This window comes from Chelonia mydas, chromosome 2 (assembly GCF_015237465.2).
Source record: "Chelonia mydas isolate rCheMyd1 chromosome 2, rCheMyd1.pri.v2, whole genome shotgun sequence".
Classification (NCBI taxonomy): domain Eukaryota; kingdom Metazoa; phylum Chordata; order Testudines; family Cheloniidae; genus Chelonia; species Chelonia mydas.
In genome coordinates this window covers 71,786,989-71,808,746 of record NC_057850.1, presented here as the reverse complement: position 1 = coordinate 71,808,746, position 21,758 = coordinate 71,786,989, and the positions used below count along the sequence as shown (strand labels likewise).

Here is a 21,758-nt window from a genome sequence, read left to right as displayed (position 1 = left end):
AAACTTCTATTTTTTGTTTGTGGGTGGTACAAAATCCTATATTAAGATTACATTTTAGAGAAGCAATTCACTTAATGTTTAAAATGAAAAATACATCCTTGCAACAATAGTTTAATTTACAACTGTTCTGTCACAATCTGTCTTCAATTTATAACTAATCATAGCCTGATGAAGTAACTTGAGTTAAATATGAGAAGCTACATTCTAGTACACTCATATGTGCCAGCAAGCTTATATTCAGTGTTGGGGAATTATCCACATAAAATTCTGATTTCCTTAAAATCTGTAGAAAGGCTAGAAGGAATTGCACAGGAACATTTGGTGTAGGCACATATTTAGGTCTTCAGCAAAGCAATAGCCTGTGTGTATCAACATCTCTTCAGTTATTTTTATGTCTGTTGAGTAACCTGTGTGAAGGGGTTGTGCTTTGAGGCTATTGCTGCCTGGAATAGAGGCACAAGTTAAAGCTGCATATTAATGATGGAAATGCAGCTATGCCCTAAGATAGCAAAATAATTCTATACAGGAACTGTTGTTCGAGTGTTCAGCCATTTTTTTGCTACATGGGAGGTGATGTTTATCATATGCTCCTTGTAGATTTAGTTCTGCAGTAAAACAAGATAATTAAAAATTGACAGATACCTATAGTATGAGAAATTTACAGAATTTGAGAAAGGATAAGTAGTATTTTTCACTATCACATAATTCACTGCACAGTGTGTGAACATAGCTCATGTATAAAATCCAGCCAAAGTCTATTTCAAAGACCAGACAATTAACAGTGACCTCTGAGACAAACTAGCATTAACAAAAGTTTAAGTTCCAGCTGAACTCTGAATTTCTTTAGAATATATTTAACGAAACACCCTGCAGAAGAACTAGTAATCCTAAATTACTTATTTCTTTTTACACGAGCATTACCAAAAGTGAATGGGTAGATCTTGGAATGGGGTATTTTTGTGCTAAGGAAATCTGCTGAAAAGCAACTTCGATGATAATAGAGTACAAAACATACTTCTACGTAAATAGAGACTTGGGCTGATACTCAAAGCGGTATTGTGCTACTAGGTTACTTTTACTGCTAGTGTTGAGTGACCATGGTAGCAGTGTTATAGTTTATTGTGCAGTAAGTCCCTCCCTGCCATAAGTCTTATTGGAAGAAGAAAACTAAGGCTCATATTGATAGTTGGGGTGGGTATAATGATGGCACTGTCCAAGCTCCATCAACAATCCAAACTCAGCCTACTTGGGAAACTGGAATCAGTTGTCACTTGCAGTAGATTGTGCAGAGGTGCCGAATATCATCACACGTGTTCTGGTGGGCTCCTGAGGTTTGGATATACCAAGGTTAAGTTCCCTCTAAGTTGTGCAGCTGCCTATTAAGCCCCTATTAAGACCTGCTGCGGCAGGAAGAGGCACCCCTTGCCGCTAGCCCCAAGCTGCTGCAGCACAAGAGGGGGCTGGGGGAGTCCTCTCTCCCACTGTAGCCCTGGGGCAGCCTGCACCCCAAACCTCTCATCCTGGGCCCCACCACAGAGCCTGCACCCACCTGCACCTCCATCCTCTGCCCCAGCCCTGAGCCCCCTCTTGCACCCCGAACCTCTCAGCCCCGCCCCCACCACATGGATTTTATGTGCACCTATATGAAGGTGATGTGTCACACATCCCCATATTGGTGCACATAAAATACATTCTGCACATGGATGTAAAAAACTAGAGGGAGTGCTGTGGCGAGAGGGATAGCTCAGTGGTTTGAGCATTGGCCTGCTAACCCCAGGGTTGTGAGTTCAATCCTTGAGGGGGCCATTTAGGGATCTGGGGCAAAAATTGGGGATTGGTCCTTCTTTGAGCAGGGGGTTGGACTAGATGGCCTCCTGAGGTCCCTTCCAACCCTGATATTCTATGATTCTAAGGGCAGGTAATGTATAGGCACAGTAGTTACATGCCTTGGACACTGATTTCCAGAGTTGTGATGTCAGAATCGAAGCTTTTATTTAAAACCCTCCACGCCCCAATTTCATGGTTCTAGAGAAAAGCATTTAAAATGTAACCTGTTAACTGATACAGTAGTATTTGCCAGGATCTGCAGACAGCCTCCAGCTGTGGGAGAAGCAACAGCCACCAGGAGGGTGCTTCCTGGATCCCTGCTCATTATCAGAGCAGTCTAGACACTCGTTACCCTGAGGAAGTGGGCTGGCCTGGTCATGGCAGGGGCTCAGATGCCCCACTCAGCTCTGCAGGATTGGCTTCCCTTGGTGGGACTCAGTAGTCCCTGCTCTTACATGCTTTGATCAGTAGTGAAATTGTTTACCATATAGACATTTAAATTATCATCATTGGGAATCTGATTTAACACCTCTAAAAAACAAATGGCGGTGTTAACACCTTGAGCTATACTTTCGAGTTGTCGTGTGGAATTAGGTAGATGTCACTGTGTGGCTTGTGCTTGGTTTACATTTTGAAGGTTTTCTTCAGTACCATAAGGGCTAGCAATACTTTTTCTTTAAATAAAGTGAGATTCTGGAGAACAAGATGACCGCTTTGTGGGAGAGAGGTTCCAAGTCACCAGCCTAGTGTTATCTGCTTCAATTTGAGCCATAGGGTAGACAACCAGCAAACTTTTTGATGTTGCTGGTTAGGGTGCAGGAGAGACCATGTGGGCTGGGATGCAAGTTCAAATTCTGCTTAGTTTAAAACTATGCTTTTTGTCCATCAGTATTTTATTATTTAGTTAGGGCGCATGGGCAAAGAGGGGTGGTGGACCAAATGAGCTCAGAGGGTTGGAAATGGTAGAACCCTAGTAGGAGTGAGAATTGGGAGGGTGGGGTCAGTCCCCTAAGCTAGGAGTTGGAGAAATGTTAAGGGGCTCAGGGTGAGGGTGAGCAACTGGGAGCAAAAGGAATGTTGCGGGAGGAAAATTATCAAATTTCATTGCCCTGTGCCCACATGAACTGGGGAATACTGGGAACCCACTTTTCAATGCTTTGATTCCAGTGATGAAGTTAATACCATGGCCCAAAAAAATGAACTATTGATAACTTGGGTCACAAGTGAACAGGCAGTTAGTATTATCCTATTCCATATTAAAAACTTTTGGATGATTGGCAGTCTCTATTAAATAGAGACAGTAATAGCAAGGTTATTGCAGCTCATGATTGAGGTGGTTATCAAAATTGTACCAGTTTCCCCAACAGTATTTTTCTGTACTGTCTGGCCCATGCCATTGCTGTTAGTGCCATACTCTTCAATAGAGTGCTTTTCAAAAAATATTTAGATGATACAGAACATCCTTAGAGATGTTTAAATCTATCTATTTCCCAGTTGTGTGAAACTAATACAAGCAGTCTTATGTTCCATCCAGTGGAAACTGGGGATCGAAGTGGTGCTGTGCCTTCCTGTGCTCTCCAGTGCAGTGGGACACAAACATGCACACATAGCAGCCATATGTGACTGTGGAGTGTGGAAAGCGGCTACACATAATCATTCTTTACCTGACACCAAGCTAGCTGCATCATATTAGCACAAACAATTCCATAGGCATTTTCAGGGGGTACAGACAACTGGAGGTGATTGAACCAGAGAAGAGCTACAGTAGGCAATGTGTAGCTTCTGACAGAAAACAGAGGAAATTGCTAATGTTACTCAGAGCATTAAGAGCTTTTCTGCTTTAAAGATGAAGGTATCATATAGCTGCAGAGTAAGGAAATAATGGCAGCATGACCCCTGAACAAAAAGTTGTTGACCGGTAAATAGGAACATGGAGGGGTAGTCATTTCACAAGGAAGTCCTGAGATCGTTCGGAGCTGGGATTGATATTCCATGCATGTCCAGTGGTTCTATGCAATTATAAATAAGCTGTGTCCCATCTATACTGCTGCTGATCCCAGTTCCCAATCGGATGATGGATTGATCTGTTTGTCTTTTTAAACAACTAGTTTTATATTCTGTTCTGTGTGCCTTTTTTCACCACAAGAGCAACTGATTAAACCTAAATCTTTAGCAGTCACATGCTTCATTTCATTTGGCCCTCAGATTTCCAGAGCATCCTTGTTTTCTCTATAAATAATACAGGATTGTGCTAAATTTTAGGAATTGTAGCCACAAGCCAAAACTACCAGTCAATTTCTGTCGTGCTGAATCTGTTTAGAACTCCCTCTTTCAGGGAAGACTATTGGAAAACATAGTGACTGTACAGCTTCAAGTTTCTCTCATCTTAATGGAATTTTCAGACTGTCTACATATCAAGACTACCCTGATTAATGCAGTTGGCAATCTCCTTCTGGCACTGAATAAAAAGATTGTTCCTGATGACACTCAGATCTTTTAGCAGTCTTTCATGCTATTAACTTTCAGGTGCTGGTGATAAAGCTGTGGTCCCTAAGAAAGGACCTGGATGCCCCTTGATGACTGTACCCATTCCTAGAAGGGAGGAATTAGCGGGTGGTTATGGACACTGTCCTGTATTCAGAGTGCCTAGAAATTTTTCCCACTGTTTCTTTCTGTCCCTTTTGCTGCTCTGTGTATATAGAGCCCTCTCAGGGGAGATAATCTGATGATATGGATTCTGGTGTCGATGCTATGACCCTTACTGTGTCTATTAGCCTCATTGTGGACAGTTGCTTGGTCACTGGACTAATTAGCTGAAATTTTTACTTGGAGAGAGTGACAGCTAGCTGTGACATACAAGGTTAAGGGTGATTGTTTGTGGGTAGGGGAAAGTTTTGAGGAGCATATTGCCGTTTTGGGTTCCCATTATTCATGTGTATAGTATATGCACTGGTGAGAAACATATGGAACTTGGGTCGACCCTGACTTGCTTTCTCAGGATGGAGGCCTGTATGTCAGTGGCCTTGAGTGGCCATTGCTATCGACAGCTGTAGATTATTCAGAAAATTCAGTTATTGTAGAACTGACCACAGTCCTCCGTGCTTTGATCATGTCCATGCTAGGCTGCTGTAATAACCTTCAAATGGGGCTTCTCGACATTGTTAGAGTCTACAACAGTTTTTCTTTGAGTGCTTGCACATTTTCATTCCTTTATAGGTGTGTGCACGTCTCATGCACAGTTGTTAGAGAAATTTTTTCCCTCGTTGGTACCCATCGCGATGGGTCAAGCACCCTCTGTCATGTACCATTGCTCTACCTGGAGTCCAGACTCTTGGACCCTGCAAGATGGGAAGGTCCCAGAGTTCAGGCTCCATGCCCGAATGCCTACATCACAATTAAATAGCCCCTTAGCCTGAGCCCTGTGAGCCCAAGTCAGCTGGCATAGGCCAGACACGGGTTTTTCACTGCAAGGTAGATATACCTTGAGAGACATTTGAGGGAGAGTCTCTCACTGGAGCACTCTTCAGTTAAGGAGGAATCGCCACTTCCAGAGCCTGCACCAGGTCCATCAAAGGCATCCCCCAAAAGATCTCTGGTGCAGAACCATCTGTCATTGCTGCTCCCAACCACCCCGGAGGTATATGCAGCTGCAGGGGATCTGCTTCGCCTCCCTGTAGCAGTATCCCCAGAAATGCAAGAAAGTTTACAGTTGGTACCTATGCCTGCCGTGCCAACCTCTCCATGTCAGGAGCTCATGGTACCGTTACCTCCCATGCTTCTGGAAAGGCTGGTGCAGTCAAAGGGCAATGATATCCCCGGAATCACAATCCCCTGGCTCAGGTTGCCTATCCCCAGTCCCAACTTGTTCTGCTCCCCCCATGATGTTGAACATTGTGACATACCAGGGTACACTCCAGTCTAATGAGCAGCTGTCACCCCTGCCCTGCAACGTTAGGTGCCTTACAGTGCCTTGTAAGTAGCACCCACCTGGGCTACTCAGAAACAGTCTTCCAGCATGCAAGCCAGACCCTGAGTGTCTTTGTGTAACTGCAGCCTGCCAGCCAGCTTGGTTTATACTTTGGCTCTCCCCAGCCTTGATTATACTGTAGGGTGACCCCAACACACCCTCAGTCTTAGATTTCCCCCCCAAAATGTATGTCCTGTACTGCCCAGCCCTCTCCTGGACAGCACAAGTTATATTAAGTGTGTTATTCCTTTGAGAATAATATGCACACAGCTTGTCACCACCCCAAATGGAGTTGCCCAGACACCTCAATTTAAAACACAATGGATCAGATAAAACAAGTTTAACTACAAAGAGACAGATTTTAAGTTAATATAGGTAATGAGGCTTAAGAGTCAGAAATGGTTGCAAGAAAAGTTAAGATAAAACGTTATTGGTGCCTAATTTAACAAACTATGTTAAATTCAAAGCACACAGTTTTCCCACCACATGCTTTCAGCAGCCTTACAGACCAAACTTCTTAGGTCATAGAATCACAGTAGTGTAGGACTGGAAGGGACGTCAATAGATCATCTAGTGCAGTCCCCCGCACTCAAGGCAGGACTAAGTAATAACTAGACCATTTCTGACAGGTGTCAGCGCCTCTCCCTCCCCTCCACCCCTGAGTCCAATGAATGCTTCCTTTGTTGCTTCAGGTGCAGTGAATGCGATGGGCAGGGAGAGAGAGGAGTGCCCTGGGTTGTTTGTCCCTCCTTTTTATAGTTTGCTGCTCACTTGAAAAACATTTCCAGCTGGGCACCAGGAGACAGAGTCTATGTGGAAGGCTGTTTACTACTGGCTTTTTCCTCACCTGTTATGAGCTCTCTTTGTTTCCCTTCCTGCTTGATGACTCTGTTTACTGCTTAAATGCAAACGAAGCAGAGCACACATTCCTTTGTTTAGGAGAGACCTGTTTACCAGTCTCAGTTTGGGCAGGGCTGTGGGGTTTGGAACATGTGTTAATAACATTGTGGCGGGCTTCGTACCTCGTCAACCCCTTAAGTCAAGTTGCCTCTCTATACCTACATCCGTTTTCTAACTCCCCTCCCCCGGTAGTCAGCACAGTGTGGCCCAATGGCCAGGATCTGTCTACTGCCTTTTCCTGAGTGGGGTAATGCAACCTAGCAGCCAGAGTCCATTCAATATGCCTCCAGGGCAGTGCGGCCCAATGGCCAGAGTCCACCTAATTCCCCCTCCCCTAGTGGGGTAGCGCAGCCTATTGGCCAGAGTCAATACTGCCACCTTTGGAGGCAAAACAGGGGGCCTAATGGCTAGCGCTTGGGGGCCGTCACAAGGGGGTGGTAGCCCCTGGTAGGGGGGGTCTGGGACCACCTGTCTCCACCGGGACCTGGCCCAAGGCCCTGCCAGCAGTGGAGCGATCTGTCACAGGGTCAGCGGGCAATCCTTCTGAAACATGCTGACCTCATAAGGGTGCGAGGTACCACTCCCTTACCCTCCCTGGGTCGCTTCCTACCAGCCCTCCTGCAGCAGTGGTCCATATGGTATTGAGGTCTCCACGCTCCTCAGCACCACACACTCCCTGGGTTTCAATAGCGGTAGGCCTCTGGTCCAGGTTTCTGGCTCTTCAGCTCTCATAGGTAAGGGCTGTAAGAGCTCCTGGGTTGGAGCCCTTTCCAAGTGTCCTTCCTCCTTCACAGTCAGCCCTGACTGAGCAGTTCTGCAGTTTTTTATACCTGACTTCCAGGTGGAGCATGCATAGCAGAGCCTCAGGGGTGGGGCTTCCTCTGCTAGGAGGGAAGGATTAACCCCCTCCGTACCAGTGCAGGACTGATCTGCCCCATCACAAACATCATACAGGGTTATCTTATAATTTCACATACAATGTGGCTATACATGTTACCAGGACAATAATAACAAGCAAGTTATGAATCTTCAAATGACACCTCACAATGCTTTGTGTGCTTTGTACAAAGTTTATTACAATAGTGTGTAGGGTGTGACTACATGGCTCTCACAGACATTTCAGATTCTTCTTTTGAACTCACAAGTGCATTTATCTGTGTCCCATCCAAGATAGCAGGCATGTCCTCCAGCAGAGACTTGGGGACCAAGCGTTATGCAACAGTCATAGCAATAGCCTCTGCATCCTAAGGGGCAATTGCCTAGTTAAAGTTGGGTCTGAAGCCAATATCAGTGGTCGTTCTGGACACCATGGGGCTTCCCTTCTCCTGATAGGCCCTCCTTACAACCATCTTGTTCTTTGTCATTAAGACTGCTCTGGGGGCATCATTCTCTGGTATTCTGTACCAAAATCTGTACCAAGATCTGCAGCCAGAAGTCACTCAACTAGGTTCCCCATCACAAGTCATGGAGCAGCTACCACCTCAGAATCCTGTGGTGTACTCTTCATCGTCACCAGGTGAGGCTGTTGTGGCAGCAAGTGATTCACCACTGCCAGAGGGCCTCAGGGCTCATCAAGATCTATTGAGAAGGATGGTCTCTGTTCTTGACATTCAGGCAGAGGAGGTGTGTCCATGAGTTGGTGGACATTCAGGTATTGGTAGCCTCTGCCAGGCTGCTCTGCTGATTAACAAAGCCATTATGGAGCCAGGTCAAGGGGCTATGGCAGACACTATCTTCCTTATCTCCTATAGCAAAATGAGCTGAAAGGAGGTACTGTGTCCCCTCTAAGGGATCTAGAGTATTTGTACCCTGGTCCAGCTTCCTTGATGGCTGCAGCTGCTAACAAATTGGAAAGATAAAGGACACCAAGCATCAATGCTGAAAGGCAAAGATGCTAGACTTTTTTGGATGCAGTTTAGGATTACAAAGTAATGGGCACTCCTGAGCCACTATGACTTTACCTTCTGGAAGAACTTTTTAATATTTAAAGACAAGCTATCAAAGGACTGTAGGCAGGAGTTTGCAGTAATGGTGGATGGGGGCAAGCTGGTTGCAGAACTGCTCTCCAGGACAGATTGGATGGTGCAGGTGTGGCAGCTTGAACCATGGCATTAAGCTATTTCTACGTGAAGATGTTTGTGGTTACAGTCATCTGGGCTTCCCCAAGAAGTCCAGCAGACCATCTAGGACTTCCCTTTTGAAGGTCCCTCTTTGTTTTTGGATAAGATGGACAATAGGCTCCATAGCCTAAAAGATTCCAGGGCGACATTATAATCTCTTGGAATCTGTACTCCAGCAACAAAGAGGAAGCAGTTCCATCCTCAACATCCATACAGACACCAGGACTTTCCTCGCTGGTTTCGAGATACACTGAGGAGAAAGGGAAGGAGTTATAGGGGACCACATCCGCTGCCCTCCTCTTCAGCATCAGTGGGCTTATCCCATCCAGCCACCTCATCCCAACGGGCATTTTGATGTGTTACTCAAGGGCAATATACCAGTTACTATAGTTCCATCTGTTTCCCACCTTTTGTTTACAAATCGCTTATTCCGCTTCCTTTGTTGGGCCCAAGCACTTAACATTGGATTGGAGGGGTTTTAAGCACACTGTAACTAGGATATGCCCTCCAGTTCATTTCTGCCCCTCTTTCCCCTTCCCCATTTCTCTTCAGGGACAACTCTCACAGAATTGTCCGTCAGCAGGAGGTCCAATCACTACTTCAGGTAAAGGCCAAAAAGGAAGTCCCATTGTGCCTCAGAGAGAGAGGCTTCTATTCCTACTACTTTCTGATCTCCAAAGCAAAGGGAGGTCTCAGGCCTATTGTAGATCGAAGAGAGTTTAACAAAATTCCTGAACAAAATAAAATTCTGCATGGTTACCCTAGTCTCAATTATTCCCTCCCTGGAACAGGGGGACTGGTATGCTGCCTTTGACTTGAAGGACACTTACTTCCATATTGCAGTATGGCACAACCATTGGATGTTTCTCAGATTTGTGGCAAAGGGGGTCCATTATCAGTTCAGTGGTCTCATTTGATCTGTCTTTCCTTGGATGTTCATAAAATGTATGGCAATTGCGGCAGCAAATATATGAAAATCAGGAGTCCATATGTTCCCTTAGGTGGACAACTGGTTGATCAGAGGTCAGTACGAGGCTCAGGTGTTATCTAGTGTATCTACAGTCCTATCCACATTCGATGCACTGGGACTCCTAGTAAATTGAGACAAATCAATTCTAAAACCTGTACAGAGGAAAGAATTTATTGGAGCTCTTAGACTCCGCAAAGGCCATGTTCTTGCTGCCATAATCCTGGCAGTATGGGGCTTGGTGCTGCAGCTGAAAGCTTTCACCACAGCATACAGCTGCCTCAACCTTGTGGGTTACATGGCAGTGTGTACATATGTGGTTCAACATGCCAAGCTACAGGCATGGCAAGCGTTAGTACATGCCCAAGTCGTCATCATTTGGACAATGTGGTTTGAGTGCCAATGTCATTTTTGTCATTTTTTGGATTGGTAGATGGACCTCTGAAAATCTGAGGGTGCGGGCCTTTATCCCACAGCTACCAAACCTCACTTTAATCAGACACCATCAGCCCTGGGTTTGGGGACCCATATGGGATCCCTGCAGCATCAAGGTCTCTGGTTGCCTCAGGATCTAATGACTCATATAAATGTCTGGGAGTTAAGAGCTGTACAACTAGCCTGTTAAGCTTTCCTCCTGATACAGCAGGAAAGAACTTGTTAATTCTAACAGACAGCTCTGCGTCAATGTCTTACATAAACAGAGAGTTGCATAAATTATACTCCTCCCTATACCAGGAGGCAGATTGTCTCTGGGATTCTTGCATAACCAATTTAATTCATCTTGGGGCTGCTTACCTTCGAGGGAAGCAGAACATGTTGGCAGATCAACTGAGCAGGACCGTCTCTGATCACCACAAGCAGTTTTCATGCCCAGACATCATCAGATCCATCTTCTAGCTCTGGAGGATTCCCCAGATGGACCTGTTTGCAACAGAGTCAAACAGAAAATGCCATCGTTTTTGTTCCTGGGAAGTTGTCAGCCCAGGCTCATTGACAGATGCTTTTCTGCTACCCTGGAAGGACCTCCTCCTGTATGACTTCCCTATGATTCCCTTGCTGCCCAGGGTCTTGTTCAAAGTCAAACAAGACCATGCTCATCTCATCTTTATAGCACTGGCTTGCCCTTTTCAACACTGTTATTTGCCCCTATTGACCTTGTCAGTCAAGCCTCCGTTGTCTTGCTCGATCCAGACTTGCTTTCTCAGGATCACGGCCAGATGCTCCATCCCAACCTGTGAGACTTCCACCTGATTGTGTGGATGGTTAGTGATTAACGCCTTTGGAGAGATCCTGTTCTAAGGATGTCCTGGAAGTGCTTCTGAATTGTAGAAAACCCTCAAATAGGGGCACTTATGTGCATAAATGGAAGTGCTTTTCCATTTGGTCCCAGAAGAAAGGCATATCCCCAAAGCATGTACCTCTGAGCCTTGTACTTAACTCTCTTCTGTACCTAAAACATGAAAGTTTGGCAGTTAGCTGCCAGATGTCCTTTTACAGAGCTATATAAGCCTTCCAGACCTCGGTGGATAGTAGATTCCTTTTCTCCAACCCCATCACTACCAGTTTCATAAAGAGCTTGGTCAGATTGTACCCACATGTGCAAGATCCTATACCTCCATGGGATCTGAACTGGTCCTAGCAAAGTTAATGGGACCACCTTTTGAACCCCTTGCAACTTGCTCTTTGCTCTAGCTCTCTACAGAGGTAGCATTTTTAGTTGCCATTACCTCAGCAGAAGGATGGGCAAGTTGAGAGCCCGAGTGTCAGAGCCTCCTGTCATTAGGATAAAATTTATCTGTGCCCTCACCCAAAATTTCTCAAAGGTAGTCTAATTTTTCATGCTAACCAGGAAATCTGTTTGTCAGCATTCTTCCTGAAAACCCATGTGCATAGAGGTGAGAGGAGACTACATTGGGTGTGAGAAGGGCTTTAGTTTTCTACCTTGAGTGTACTAAGTCCTGTAGATTTTCCACACAGTTGTTTGTTGCAGTTGTGGACAGGGCTAAGGGCCAACCAGTTTCCACTCAGAGAATCTCATCTTCGATCTCCTTGTGCTTTTGTTTATGCTACCAGTTGGCTAATATAGCCCCACCAGTTAGAGTATTGGTGCATTCTATTGGAGCACAGGCAACTTCAGTGGCTTTCTTGGCACAAGTGCTGGTCACAGTCATTTGTAAAGCAATGTCCTGGTCATCAGTTCATACCTCTTTCTTTTCATTATGACATTTCCTGTCAGTCCAGGGCCAATGCTAATTTCAGGCACGTTGTCCCATAATCACTGTTCAGGTAGATTCTGAGCCCACCTCTGTGTTTGTCTGCTTGTGAGTCACCTGTAGTGGAATGGACATGTACAAGCACTCAAATTTAAAAACTGTTACCTATCTTTCTGTAACTGATGTTCTCAAAGATGTGTTGCACATAGAATCATAGAATATCAGGGTTGGAAGGGACCTCAGGAGGTCATCTAGTCCAACCCCCTGCTCAAAGCAGGACCAATCCCCAACTAAATCATCCCAGCCAGGGCTTTGTCAAGCCTGACCTTTAAAACCTCAAAGGAAGGAGATTCCATCACCTCCCTAGATAACGCATTCCAGTGTTTCACCACCCTCCTAGAGAAAGTTTTTCCTAATATCCAACCTAAACCTCCCCCACTGCAACTTGAGACCATTACTCCTCGTTCTGTCATCTGCTACCACTGAGAACAGTCTAGATCCATCCTCTTTGGAACCCCCTTTCAAGTAGTTGAAAGCAGCTATCAAATCCCCCCTCATTCTTCTCTTCCGCAGACTAAACAATCCCAGTTCCCTCAGCCTCTCCTCAGAAGTCATGTGTTCCAGTCCCCTAATCATTTTTGTTGCCCTCTGCTGGACGTTTTCCAATTTTTCCACATTCTTCTTGTAGTGTGGGGCCCAAAACTGGACACAGTACTCTAGATGAGGCCTCACCACAGTACTCTAGATGAGGCCTCACCACAGTACTCCAGATGAGGCCTCACATCCCTCGATCTGCTGGCAGTGCCCCTACTTATACATCCCAAAATGCCATTGGCCTTCTTGGCAACTGGGGCATACTGTTGACTCATATCCAGCTTCTCGTTCACTGTAACCCCTAGGTCCTTTTCTGCAGAACTGCTGCCTCGCCATTCGGTCCCTAGTCTGTAGCAGTGCATGGGATTCTTCCTTCCTAAGTGCAGGACTCTGCACTTGTCCTTTTTGAACCTCATTAGATTTCTTTTGGCCCAGTCCTCTAATTTGTCTAGGTCCCTCTGTATCCTCTCCCTACCCTCCAGCGTATCTACCTCTCCTCTCAGTTTAGTGTCATCTGCAAACTTGCTGAGGGTGCAATCCACACCATCCTCCAGATCATTAATGAAGATATTGAACAAAACTGGCCCGAGGACCGACCCTTGGGGCACTCCACTTGATACTGGCTGCCAACTAGACATGGAGCTATTGATCACTACCCATTGAGCCCGACAATCTAGCCAACTTTCTATCCACCTTATAGGCCATTCATCCAGCCCATACTTCTTTAACTTGCTGGCAGGAATAGTGTGGGAGACCATGTCAAAAGCTTTGCTAAATCAAGGAACAACCCGTCCACTGCTTTCCCCTCATCCACAGAGCCAGTTATCTCATCATAGAAGACAATTAGATTAGTCAGGCATGACTTGCCCTTGGTGAATCCATGCTGACTGTTCCTGATCACTTTCTTCTCCTCTAAGTGCTTCAGAATTGATTCCTTGAGGACCTGCTCCATGATTTTTCCAGGGACTGAGGTGAGGCTGACTGGTCTGTAGTTCCCAGGATCATCCTCTTTCCCTTTTTTTAAAGATGGGCACTACATTAGCCTTTTTCCAGTCGTCCGGGACCTCCCCTGATCGTCATGAGTTTTCAAAGATAATGGCCAATGGCTCTGCAATCACATCCACCAACTCCTTTAGCACTCTCGGATGCAGTGCATCCGGCCCCATAGACTTGTGCTCATCCTGCTTTTCTTAATAGTCCCGTAGCACTTCTTTTTCCACAGAGGGCTGGTCACCTCCTCCCCATGCTGTGCTGCTCAATGCAGTAGTCTGGGAGCTGACCTTGTTGGTGAAGACAGAGGCAAAAAAAGCATTGAGTACACTAGCTTTTTCCACAACCTCTGTCACTAGATTGCCTCCCTGATTCAGTAAGGGGCCCATACTTTCCTTGACTTTCTTCTTGTTGCTAACGCACCTGAAGAAACCCTTCTTGTTACTCTTAACATCTCTTGCTAGCTGCAACTCCAGGTGTGATTTGGCCTTCCTGATTTCACTCCTGCATGCCCGAGCAATATTTTTATACTCTTCCCTGGTCATTTGTCCAATCTTCCACTTCTTGTAAGCTTCTTTTTTGTGTTTAAGATCAGCGAGGATTTCACTGTTAAGCCAAGCTGGAGCCTGCCATATTTACTATTCTTTCTATCCATCGGGATGGTTTGTTCCTGTAACCTCAGTAAGGATTCTTTAAAATACAGCCAGCTCTCCTGGACTCCTTTCCCCCTCAAGTTATTCTCCCAGGGGATCCTGCCCATCAGTTCCCTGAGGTTGTCAAAGTCTGCTTTTCTGAAGTCCAGGGTCCGTATTCTGCTGCTCTCCTTTCTTCCTTGTGTCAGGATCCTGAACTCAACCATCTCATGGTCACTGCCTCCCAGGTTCCCATCCACTTTTGCTTCCCCTACTAATTCTTCCCGGTTTGTGAGCAGCAGGTCACGAAGAGCTCTGCCCGTAGTTGGTTCCTCCAGCACTTGCACCAGGAAATTGTCCCCTACACTTTCCAAAAACTTCCTGGATTGTCTGTGCACCGCTGTATTGCTCTCCCAGCAGATATCAGGGTGATTGAAGTCTCCCATGAGAACCAGGGCCTGCGATCTAGTAACTTCCGTTAGTTGCCGGAAGAAAGCCTCATCCCCCTGGTCCGGTGGTTTATAGCAGACTCCCACCACGACATCACCCTTGTTGCTCACACTTCTAAACTTAATCCAGAGACTCTCAGGTTTTTCTGCAGTTTCATACCGGAGCTCTGAGCAGTCATACTGCTCTCTTACATACAGTGCAACTCCCCCACTTTTTCTGCCCTGCCTGTCCTTCCTGAACAGTTTATATCCATCCATGACAGTACTCCAGTCATGTGAGTTATCCCACCAAGTCTCTGTTATTCCAATCGCATCATAATTCCTTGACTGTGCCAGGACTTCCAGTTCTCCCTGCTTGTTTCCCTGCATGTCCATTCCACAACCTGTCGTCTTCCTTCTCCTCCTCTCTGTCAGAGTCTGCTGGGTACACAGGAACTGAGGAGGGTCGGGGGTGGCTCTTCTTATGCGAGCATGCAGTGACATGTGATAACAGAGGGTGCTTGAGCTACCCCGACTGGTACTGCTGAAGGAAAAAGTTCTCAGACAAGTGCACACAAGGTGCGAACATGTGGAATGGACGTGTGCAGGACATCTCAAAGAACATCAGTAGTAGGAATGTAGGTAACCAGTTTTTACAGAAAGTAGCTGTTTCCACGGTTGCTCTTGTGTAGAGGAGAAAGAGAGTCGGTTGCCAGTGTGAGGTACAACTGAATATCATAGTATATAAATCCTTTCATAATCTAGCCATGAGTACTTGATCATGTCCTCTTTGGCATTTGGCTTGGTTTTCTTTGTTCTATGTTCAGGCAGAGCTTTCTTGCTCATAAGCCATAAATTGTGGAATTTGTTCCTGGAGTTCTCCCATAGTTATTACTTAACTGCTTCTACAGGATTTTGTTGCAAATTCCATTTATTTTGGTCTTTGTTCTTGAGTGTTTCTAGGCTTTTCTCCTTTTGTTTTATATTCATCTACCTCTTCCCCTGTCCTGATCTTTGCTGCATTAGAGGATTTACCTTTTGGTAAGGGTGGTTTGCCCGATGGTTTAGGTTTGCCCTTGTGCCAGAGTTCAGGGGTGGGGAGGAAGCATATGTGTGGCTTAGCTTTGCCAGTGGGTTAGTCCTCTTTTCTCTGTATAGTTTTTTTAAAAAATGTCTTTTGTTTGTTTTTTGTATGTGGTGCTTTCGCTACCTATAATAGGTGCCTTTTTATGCAATGATTATTTTAACGTACTTAAATCTTTGTTCAAAAAATATTGCATATTGATCAGCTAATCAAGATAACTGAGGCATTGATGTGTCAAAAGTAATCAAAGGCCTCAATTGTAAAATAATAAAAACAGAGTTAAAATCATCCCATTACATATTTCCTCTCCCTAACCCATCTTGCTGTGTTTGTGTATTTCTAAAGTACTTTTTAAATAACAACTTTCAGTAAGATGCATTAATCTTTTTGTTTTTCTTTTTAGACAAACTATGAAAACAGAATATACAGTCTGAAAGTAGAGTGTGGACCTAAATATCCAGAAGCACCTCCAACAGTTAGATTTGTAACTAAAATCAATATGAATGGAATAAATAATTCCAATGGAATGGTAAGTTAAAATGGTAAAATCAACCTCCTTGTTAATCTGTACTCTGCAATTATTTATAGTAAAAAATTCCATTGAGTGTTACGGGTGGGTGGGAAAGAGCATTCATATTTAAATTATATTTTATAAATGATCATTTGTTTAAACAAGGATTTTAATTTGTGATGATTTTGTTTGCAAACAATATGCAGGTATAAATTGAAGCTGTTCTTTTAAGTTGAGTAAAAAAGCTTTGTGTTTAAGCAGTTTATATGCAGCTCCTTTACAGTATTCCTCTTCAGTGAGGCTTGAGTTTATCTAAGAATATGGAATGCTGTACTGCTCAAGACTTTTGATATCTGCCTTACTTAACCACTAAGGATCATTTAAATCTCTGAACAGTTTTGGCTGGTGCTTTCAGCTAATGCAAGGCACTAATTATAAATTACTTTTTGTTACTCTTGACATTTTAAATTTGGGAAGTACTGAGAATGAAATTGCAGTCTTTAAATATGTTCTTATCTGCTAGCTAAGACTCCAGATGAAGTTCCAAACTTAACATGCAGTTTTGTTTTGAAAATTGGGGGCCTCTCAGTAAATTCCATATCAAATATGCATGGTTTTCAAGTGAAGTGATGGCTTTTTCTAACTGGGATGCTTGAAAACTCAGTCTGGGTTCCGAACTAGGTTCTGTACTTCTCTCACAGCATCACTAAAAGGTTCTCCAAGACAAGTTAAGACTTCAACAACACTTGTGCATTCGAAATGTAAAAACTTAGTTAATTTACAATAAACAAATGTGCCAAATGCACACAGGAAGGAGAGCTGAGTAACAAAATGCCGTTTTTATGTAGTCACTAATCCAAGAAACACTGCATAAACTCCTGCCTAAACTGAAAAGGGAGCAGTCTGAAAACATCTTAAACCTAGAGTTTTAGATGCATGTAAAGGAACACTATCAACTTGAAAATGGAACAATTTCAAAAAAAGAGATTTTTTAAATACAGTTTCAGATACTACATCTGCCCTTGAATCCCTCTTCCAATTTCTGTACATTCATGTTTTCCTGGGTGGTTCCTTCCGCCGCGCCCCCCCCCCCCCCGATAATTGATACTCCAGAAGAAACATTGAAACTGACTTTGCAAAGTGCTATCGGAGTAAAACAAAAAATAATATTTTCTTCCTGTTTCTATCAGAGGTGGTGTTTGTAGGAGAAAATTTTTCATATAGAAGTGTGTTTTTTCTCTTTGTTGACAGTATCATTTTATTGTCCTTGGTCACAGAATAGGGATAATCTGTGTCTTTACAAACTAAGACCACACTCCTGCAGCTGGACTAGCATTGATAGTTCCCAGCACCATTGCATTGCCAACTGATGTCAATATGACTTGCCTGTGCAGGGCTGGTGCCTAAATAGGAGTTGGGTTTAGTAAACTCAACTGTTGAACCAAATTACAAACAACAACAAAATTAAGAGGTCTTCCTAATGAACTGCAAAATTGCTGTAAGGCCTATGTGGGACTGTAAATAGTAGACTACAGAACCCACTAGCAAGCTTGAAGGTTGCCCTGCCTGATGGTCACTTTTTCAGGTATAGTAACTCGTCTCTAATAGTCTATTTGGGGACTAGAGATTTTCCCTTACATAAGAACGGCAGTACTGGGTCAGACTAATGGTCTGTCTAGCCCAGTATCCTGTCTTCCAACTGTGGCTGCTGCCAAATGCTTCAGAGGGAATGAACAGAATAGGGCAATTTGTTGAATGCTCCATCCCCTATTATCCAATCCCATCTTCTGGCCTCAGAGGTTTAGGGGTTCCCAGAGCATGGGGTGGCTAATAGGTCCATCAATGGCTATCTTCCATTAATTTATCTAATTCTCTTTTTTGAACTGAGTTATACTTTTGGCCTTCACAATATCCCCTGGCAATGCGTTCCACAGGCTGACTGTGTGTTGTGTGAAGAAGTATTTCCTTTTGTTTGTTTAAACCCTATTGCCTTTTAATTTCATGGGGTGACCCTTAGTTCTTGTGTTATGTGAAGAAGTAAACACTTCCTTATTCACTTTCTTCACGCCATTCATGATGTTCTAGACCAGTGGTTTTCAACCTCAAGTCATGACCCAATACTGGGTCGCAGAATGTAAGGCCCTGGGTCGTGACGGCTCTGGTCATCACCACCAACCGGGCCATTAAAAGTCCTGTCATCAGTGCTGCCTGGCTAAGGCAGGCTAGTCCCTATCTGTTCTGACACGGCGCTGCATCCTGAAAGCAGCCAGCAGCAAGTCTGGCTCCTAGGCGGGAGGACCATGGGGCTCCGCGCACTGCCCCCGCCCTGAGCACTGGCTCTGCACTCCCATTGGCCGGGAACTGACCACTGGGAGCTGGGGGAGGCGGTGTCTGGGGCGAGAGTTGCGCGGAGCTGCTTCTGTGCCTCTGCCTAGGAGCTGGACCTGCTGCTGGCTGCTTCCGGGGCACAGCGCTGTCCGTGGTGCCAGGACAGGCAGGAAGTCTGCCTTAGCACCCCTGCTGCGCCGCTGACCAAGAGCAGCCCGCACCCAAACCCGGAGCCCCTCCTGCACCCCAAACCCCTCATCCCTGGCTCCACCCTGCAGCCCTCACCCCTGCACACCAACACTCTGCCCCAGCCCTGAGCCCCTCCCAAAACCCTCATCCCCAGCTCCGTTGGGTCGCGGGCATCAACAATCTTCAACTGGGTTGCCACGAGAAAAGGTTGAAAACCATATAGACCTTGCTCATAGCCCCACTTAGTCATCTCTTTTCCAAGATGAACAGCCCCAATTTTTTAAATCTCCTCATATGGAAGTTGTTCCATACCCCGAATAATTTTTGTTGCCCTTGCCAGTACCTTTTCTCATTTTAATATATCTGTTTTGAGATGGGGTGACCAGAACTACACATAGTATTCAAAGTGTGGGCGTACCATAGCTTTATGACTATATTAACTGTTCTATTATCTTTCCCTTTTCTAATGGTTCCTAACATTGTTAGCCTTTTTTGACTGCTGCTGCATCTTGAGTAGATGTTTTCAGAGAACTGTCCACAATGACTCCAAGATCTTTCTTGAGTTGTAACAGCTAATTTAGACCCCATCATTTTGTATGTGTTGTTGAGATTGTTTTCCAATGTGCATTACTTTGCATTTATCAACATTGGAATTTCATGTGCCATTTTGTTGCCCAGTCACCCAGTTTTGTGATATCCCTTTAACTCTTTGTAATCTCCTTTGGACTTAATTATCTTGAATAATTTTATATAATCTGCGAACTTTGACACCTCGCTGTTTACCCCCTTTTCCGGATCACTTATGAATATGTAGAACAGCAGTGGTCCCAGTACATAGCCTTGGGAGACCACGCTATTTATCACTCTCCACTGTGAAAACTGACCTTTTATTCCTGCTAGGGCTGTCAAGCGATTAGAAAGAGTAATAGAATACCATTTATTTAAATATTTTTGGATGTTTTCTACATATTCAAATATATTGATTTCAATTGCAACACAGAATACAAGTGTACAGTGCTCACTTTATATTTATTTTTTATTACAAATATTTGCACTGTAAAAGCCAAAAAAAATAGCATTTTTCAAGTCACCTAATACAAGTACTGTAGTGCAAACTCTTTATCATGAAAGTTGAACTTACAAACATAGAATTATGTACAAAAAAACCTGCGGTCAAAAATTAAAACAATTTAAAACTTTAGAGCCTACAAGTCCACTCAGTCCTATTTCTTGTTCAGCCAATTGCTCAGACAAACAAATTTGTTTACATTTGCAGGAGATAATGCTGCCCGATTGTTTACAATGTCACCTGAAAGTGAGAACAGGTTTTTGCATGGCACTACTGTAGCCGGCATTGCAAGATATGTACAAGCCAATTGTGCTAAAGATTCATATGTCCCTTCCTGCTTCAACCACAATTCCAGAGGACATGCGTTCATGCTGATGACAAGTTCTGCTCGATAAGAATCCAAAGCAGTGTGGACTGACACATGTTCATTTTCATTATCTGAATCGGATGCCACCACCACAAGGTTGATTTTCCTTTTCGGTAGTTCAGGTTCTGTAGTTTCCACATTGGAGTGTTGCTCTTTTAAGACTTCTGAAAGCATGTTCTACACCTCGTCCCTCTCAGATTTTGAAAGGCACTTCAGATTCTTAAACCTTGGGTCGAGTGCTGTAGCTATCTTTAGAAATCTCACATTGGTACCTTTGCATTTTGTGAAATCTGAAGTGAAAGTGTTCTTAAAATGAACAATATGTGCTGAGTCATTCCCAGAGACTACTGTAACATGAAATATATGGCAGAATGCGGGTAAAATAGAGCCAGAGACATACAGTTCTCCCCCAAGGACTTCAGTCACAAATTTTATTAACATATTATTTTTGCATCATCAGCGTGGAAGCATCTCCTCTGGAATGATGGCTGAAGCATGAAGGAGCATATGAACGTTTAGCATATCGGGCATGTAAATACTTCACAATGCTGGCTACAAAAGTCCCATGTGAATGCCTGTTCTTATTTTCTGGTGACATTTTAAATAAGAAGTGGGCAGCATTATCACCCGTAAATGTAAGCAAACTTGGCTGAACGAGAAGTAGGATTTGTAGGCTCTAAAGTTTTGTATTGTTTTGTTTTTGAGTGCAGTTATGTAACAAAAAAACCTACATTTGTAAGTTGCAGTTTCATGATAAAGAAATTGCACTACAGTACTTGTATGAGGTGAATTGAAAAATACTGTTTCTTTTATCGTTTTTACAGTGCAAATATTTGTAATCCAAAGTAATATAAAGTGAGCAGTGTACACTTCGTATTCAGTGATTTAATTGAAATCAATATATTTGAAAATGTAGTAAAACATCCAAAAATATTTAATAAATTTCAATTGGTATTCTATTGTTTAACAGTGCAATTAAAACTGCGATTAATCATTAATTTTTTTGGGTTAATTGTGTGAAGTAACTGCGATTAATCAACAGCCATAATTCTAACCTATGTTTGCTATATTTCAACCAATTACTGATCCATGAGCGCACCTTCCCTCTTATCCCCTGACTCCTTACTTTGCTTAGAGAACAGGAGTACTTGTGGCACCTTAGAGACTAACAAATTTATTAGAACATAAGCTTTCGTGAGCTACAGCTCACTTCATCGGATGCATAGAATGGAACATATACTAAGACGCGTGCACAAACACACACACACACACACACACACACACAACCGCATATAGATAGATACATACAAATAAGTTGGAAGTTACCATACAAACTGTGAGAGGCTAATTAGTTAAGATGAGCTACTTGTCGTGATAATCAAGATGGCCCATTTAGGCAGTTGACAAGAAGGTGTGAGGATACTTAAGGAAATAGATTCAATATGTGTAATGACCCAGCCACTCCCAGTCTCTATTCAAACCCAAGTTAATGGTATCTAGTTTGCATATTAATTCAAGCTCAGCAGTTTCTCGCTGGAGTCTGTTTTTGAAGCTTTTCTGTTGCAAAATTGC

At 44.0% G+C, this 21,758-nt stretch overlaps 1 protein-coding gene across 3 annotated transcripts in view; it reads left to right on the top strand.

The window, feature by feature from the left end:
- UBE2V2 (ubiquitin conjugating enzyme E2 V2) overlaps positions 1-21,758 on the top strand; it is a 47,294-nt gene that overhangs the window by 13,082 nt on the left and 12,454 nt on the right. For all 3 annotated transcript variants that reach the window (XM_007058780.4, XM_027821249.3, XM_043539640.1), the window contains exon 3: positions 16,126-16,251. In XM_007058780.4, coding sequence (XP_007058842.2) covers positions 16,126-16,251 — 126 coding nt within the window. The remainder of the gene's footprint in view (positions 1-16,125; positions 16,252-21,758) is intronic.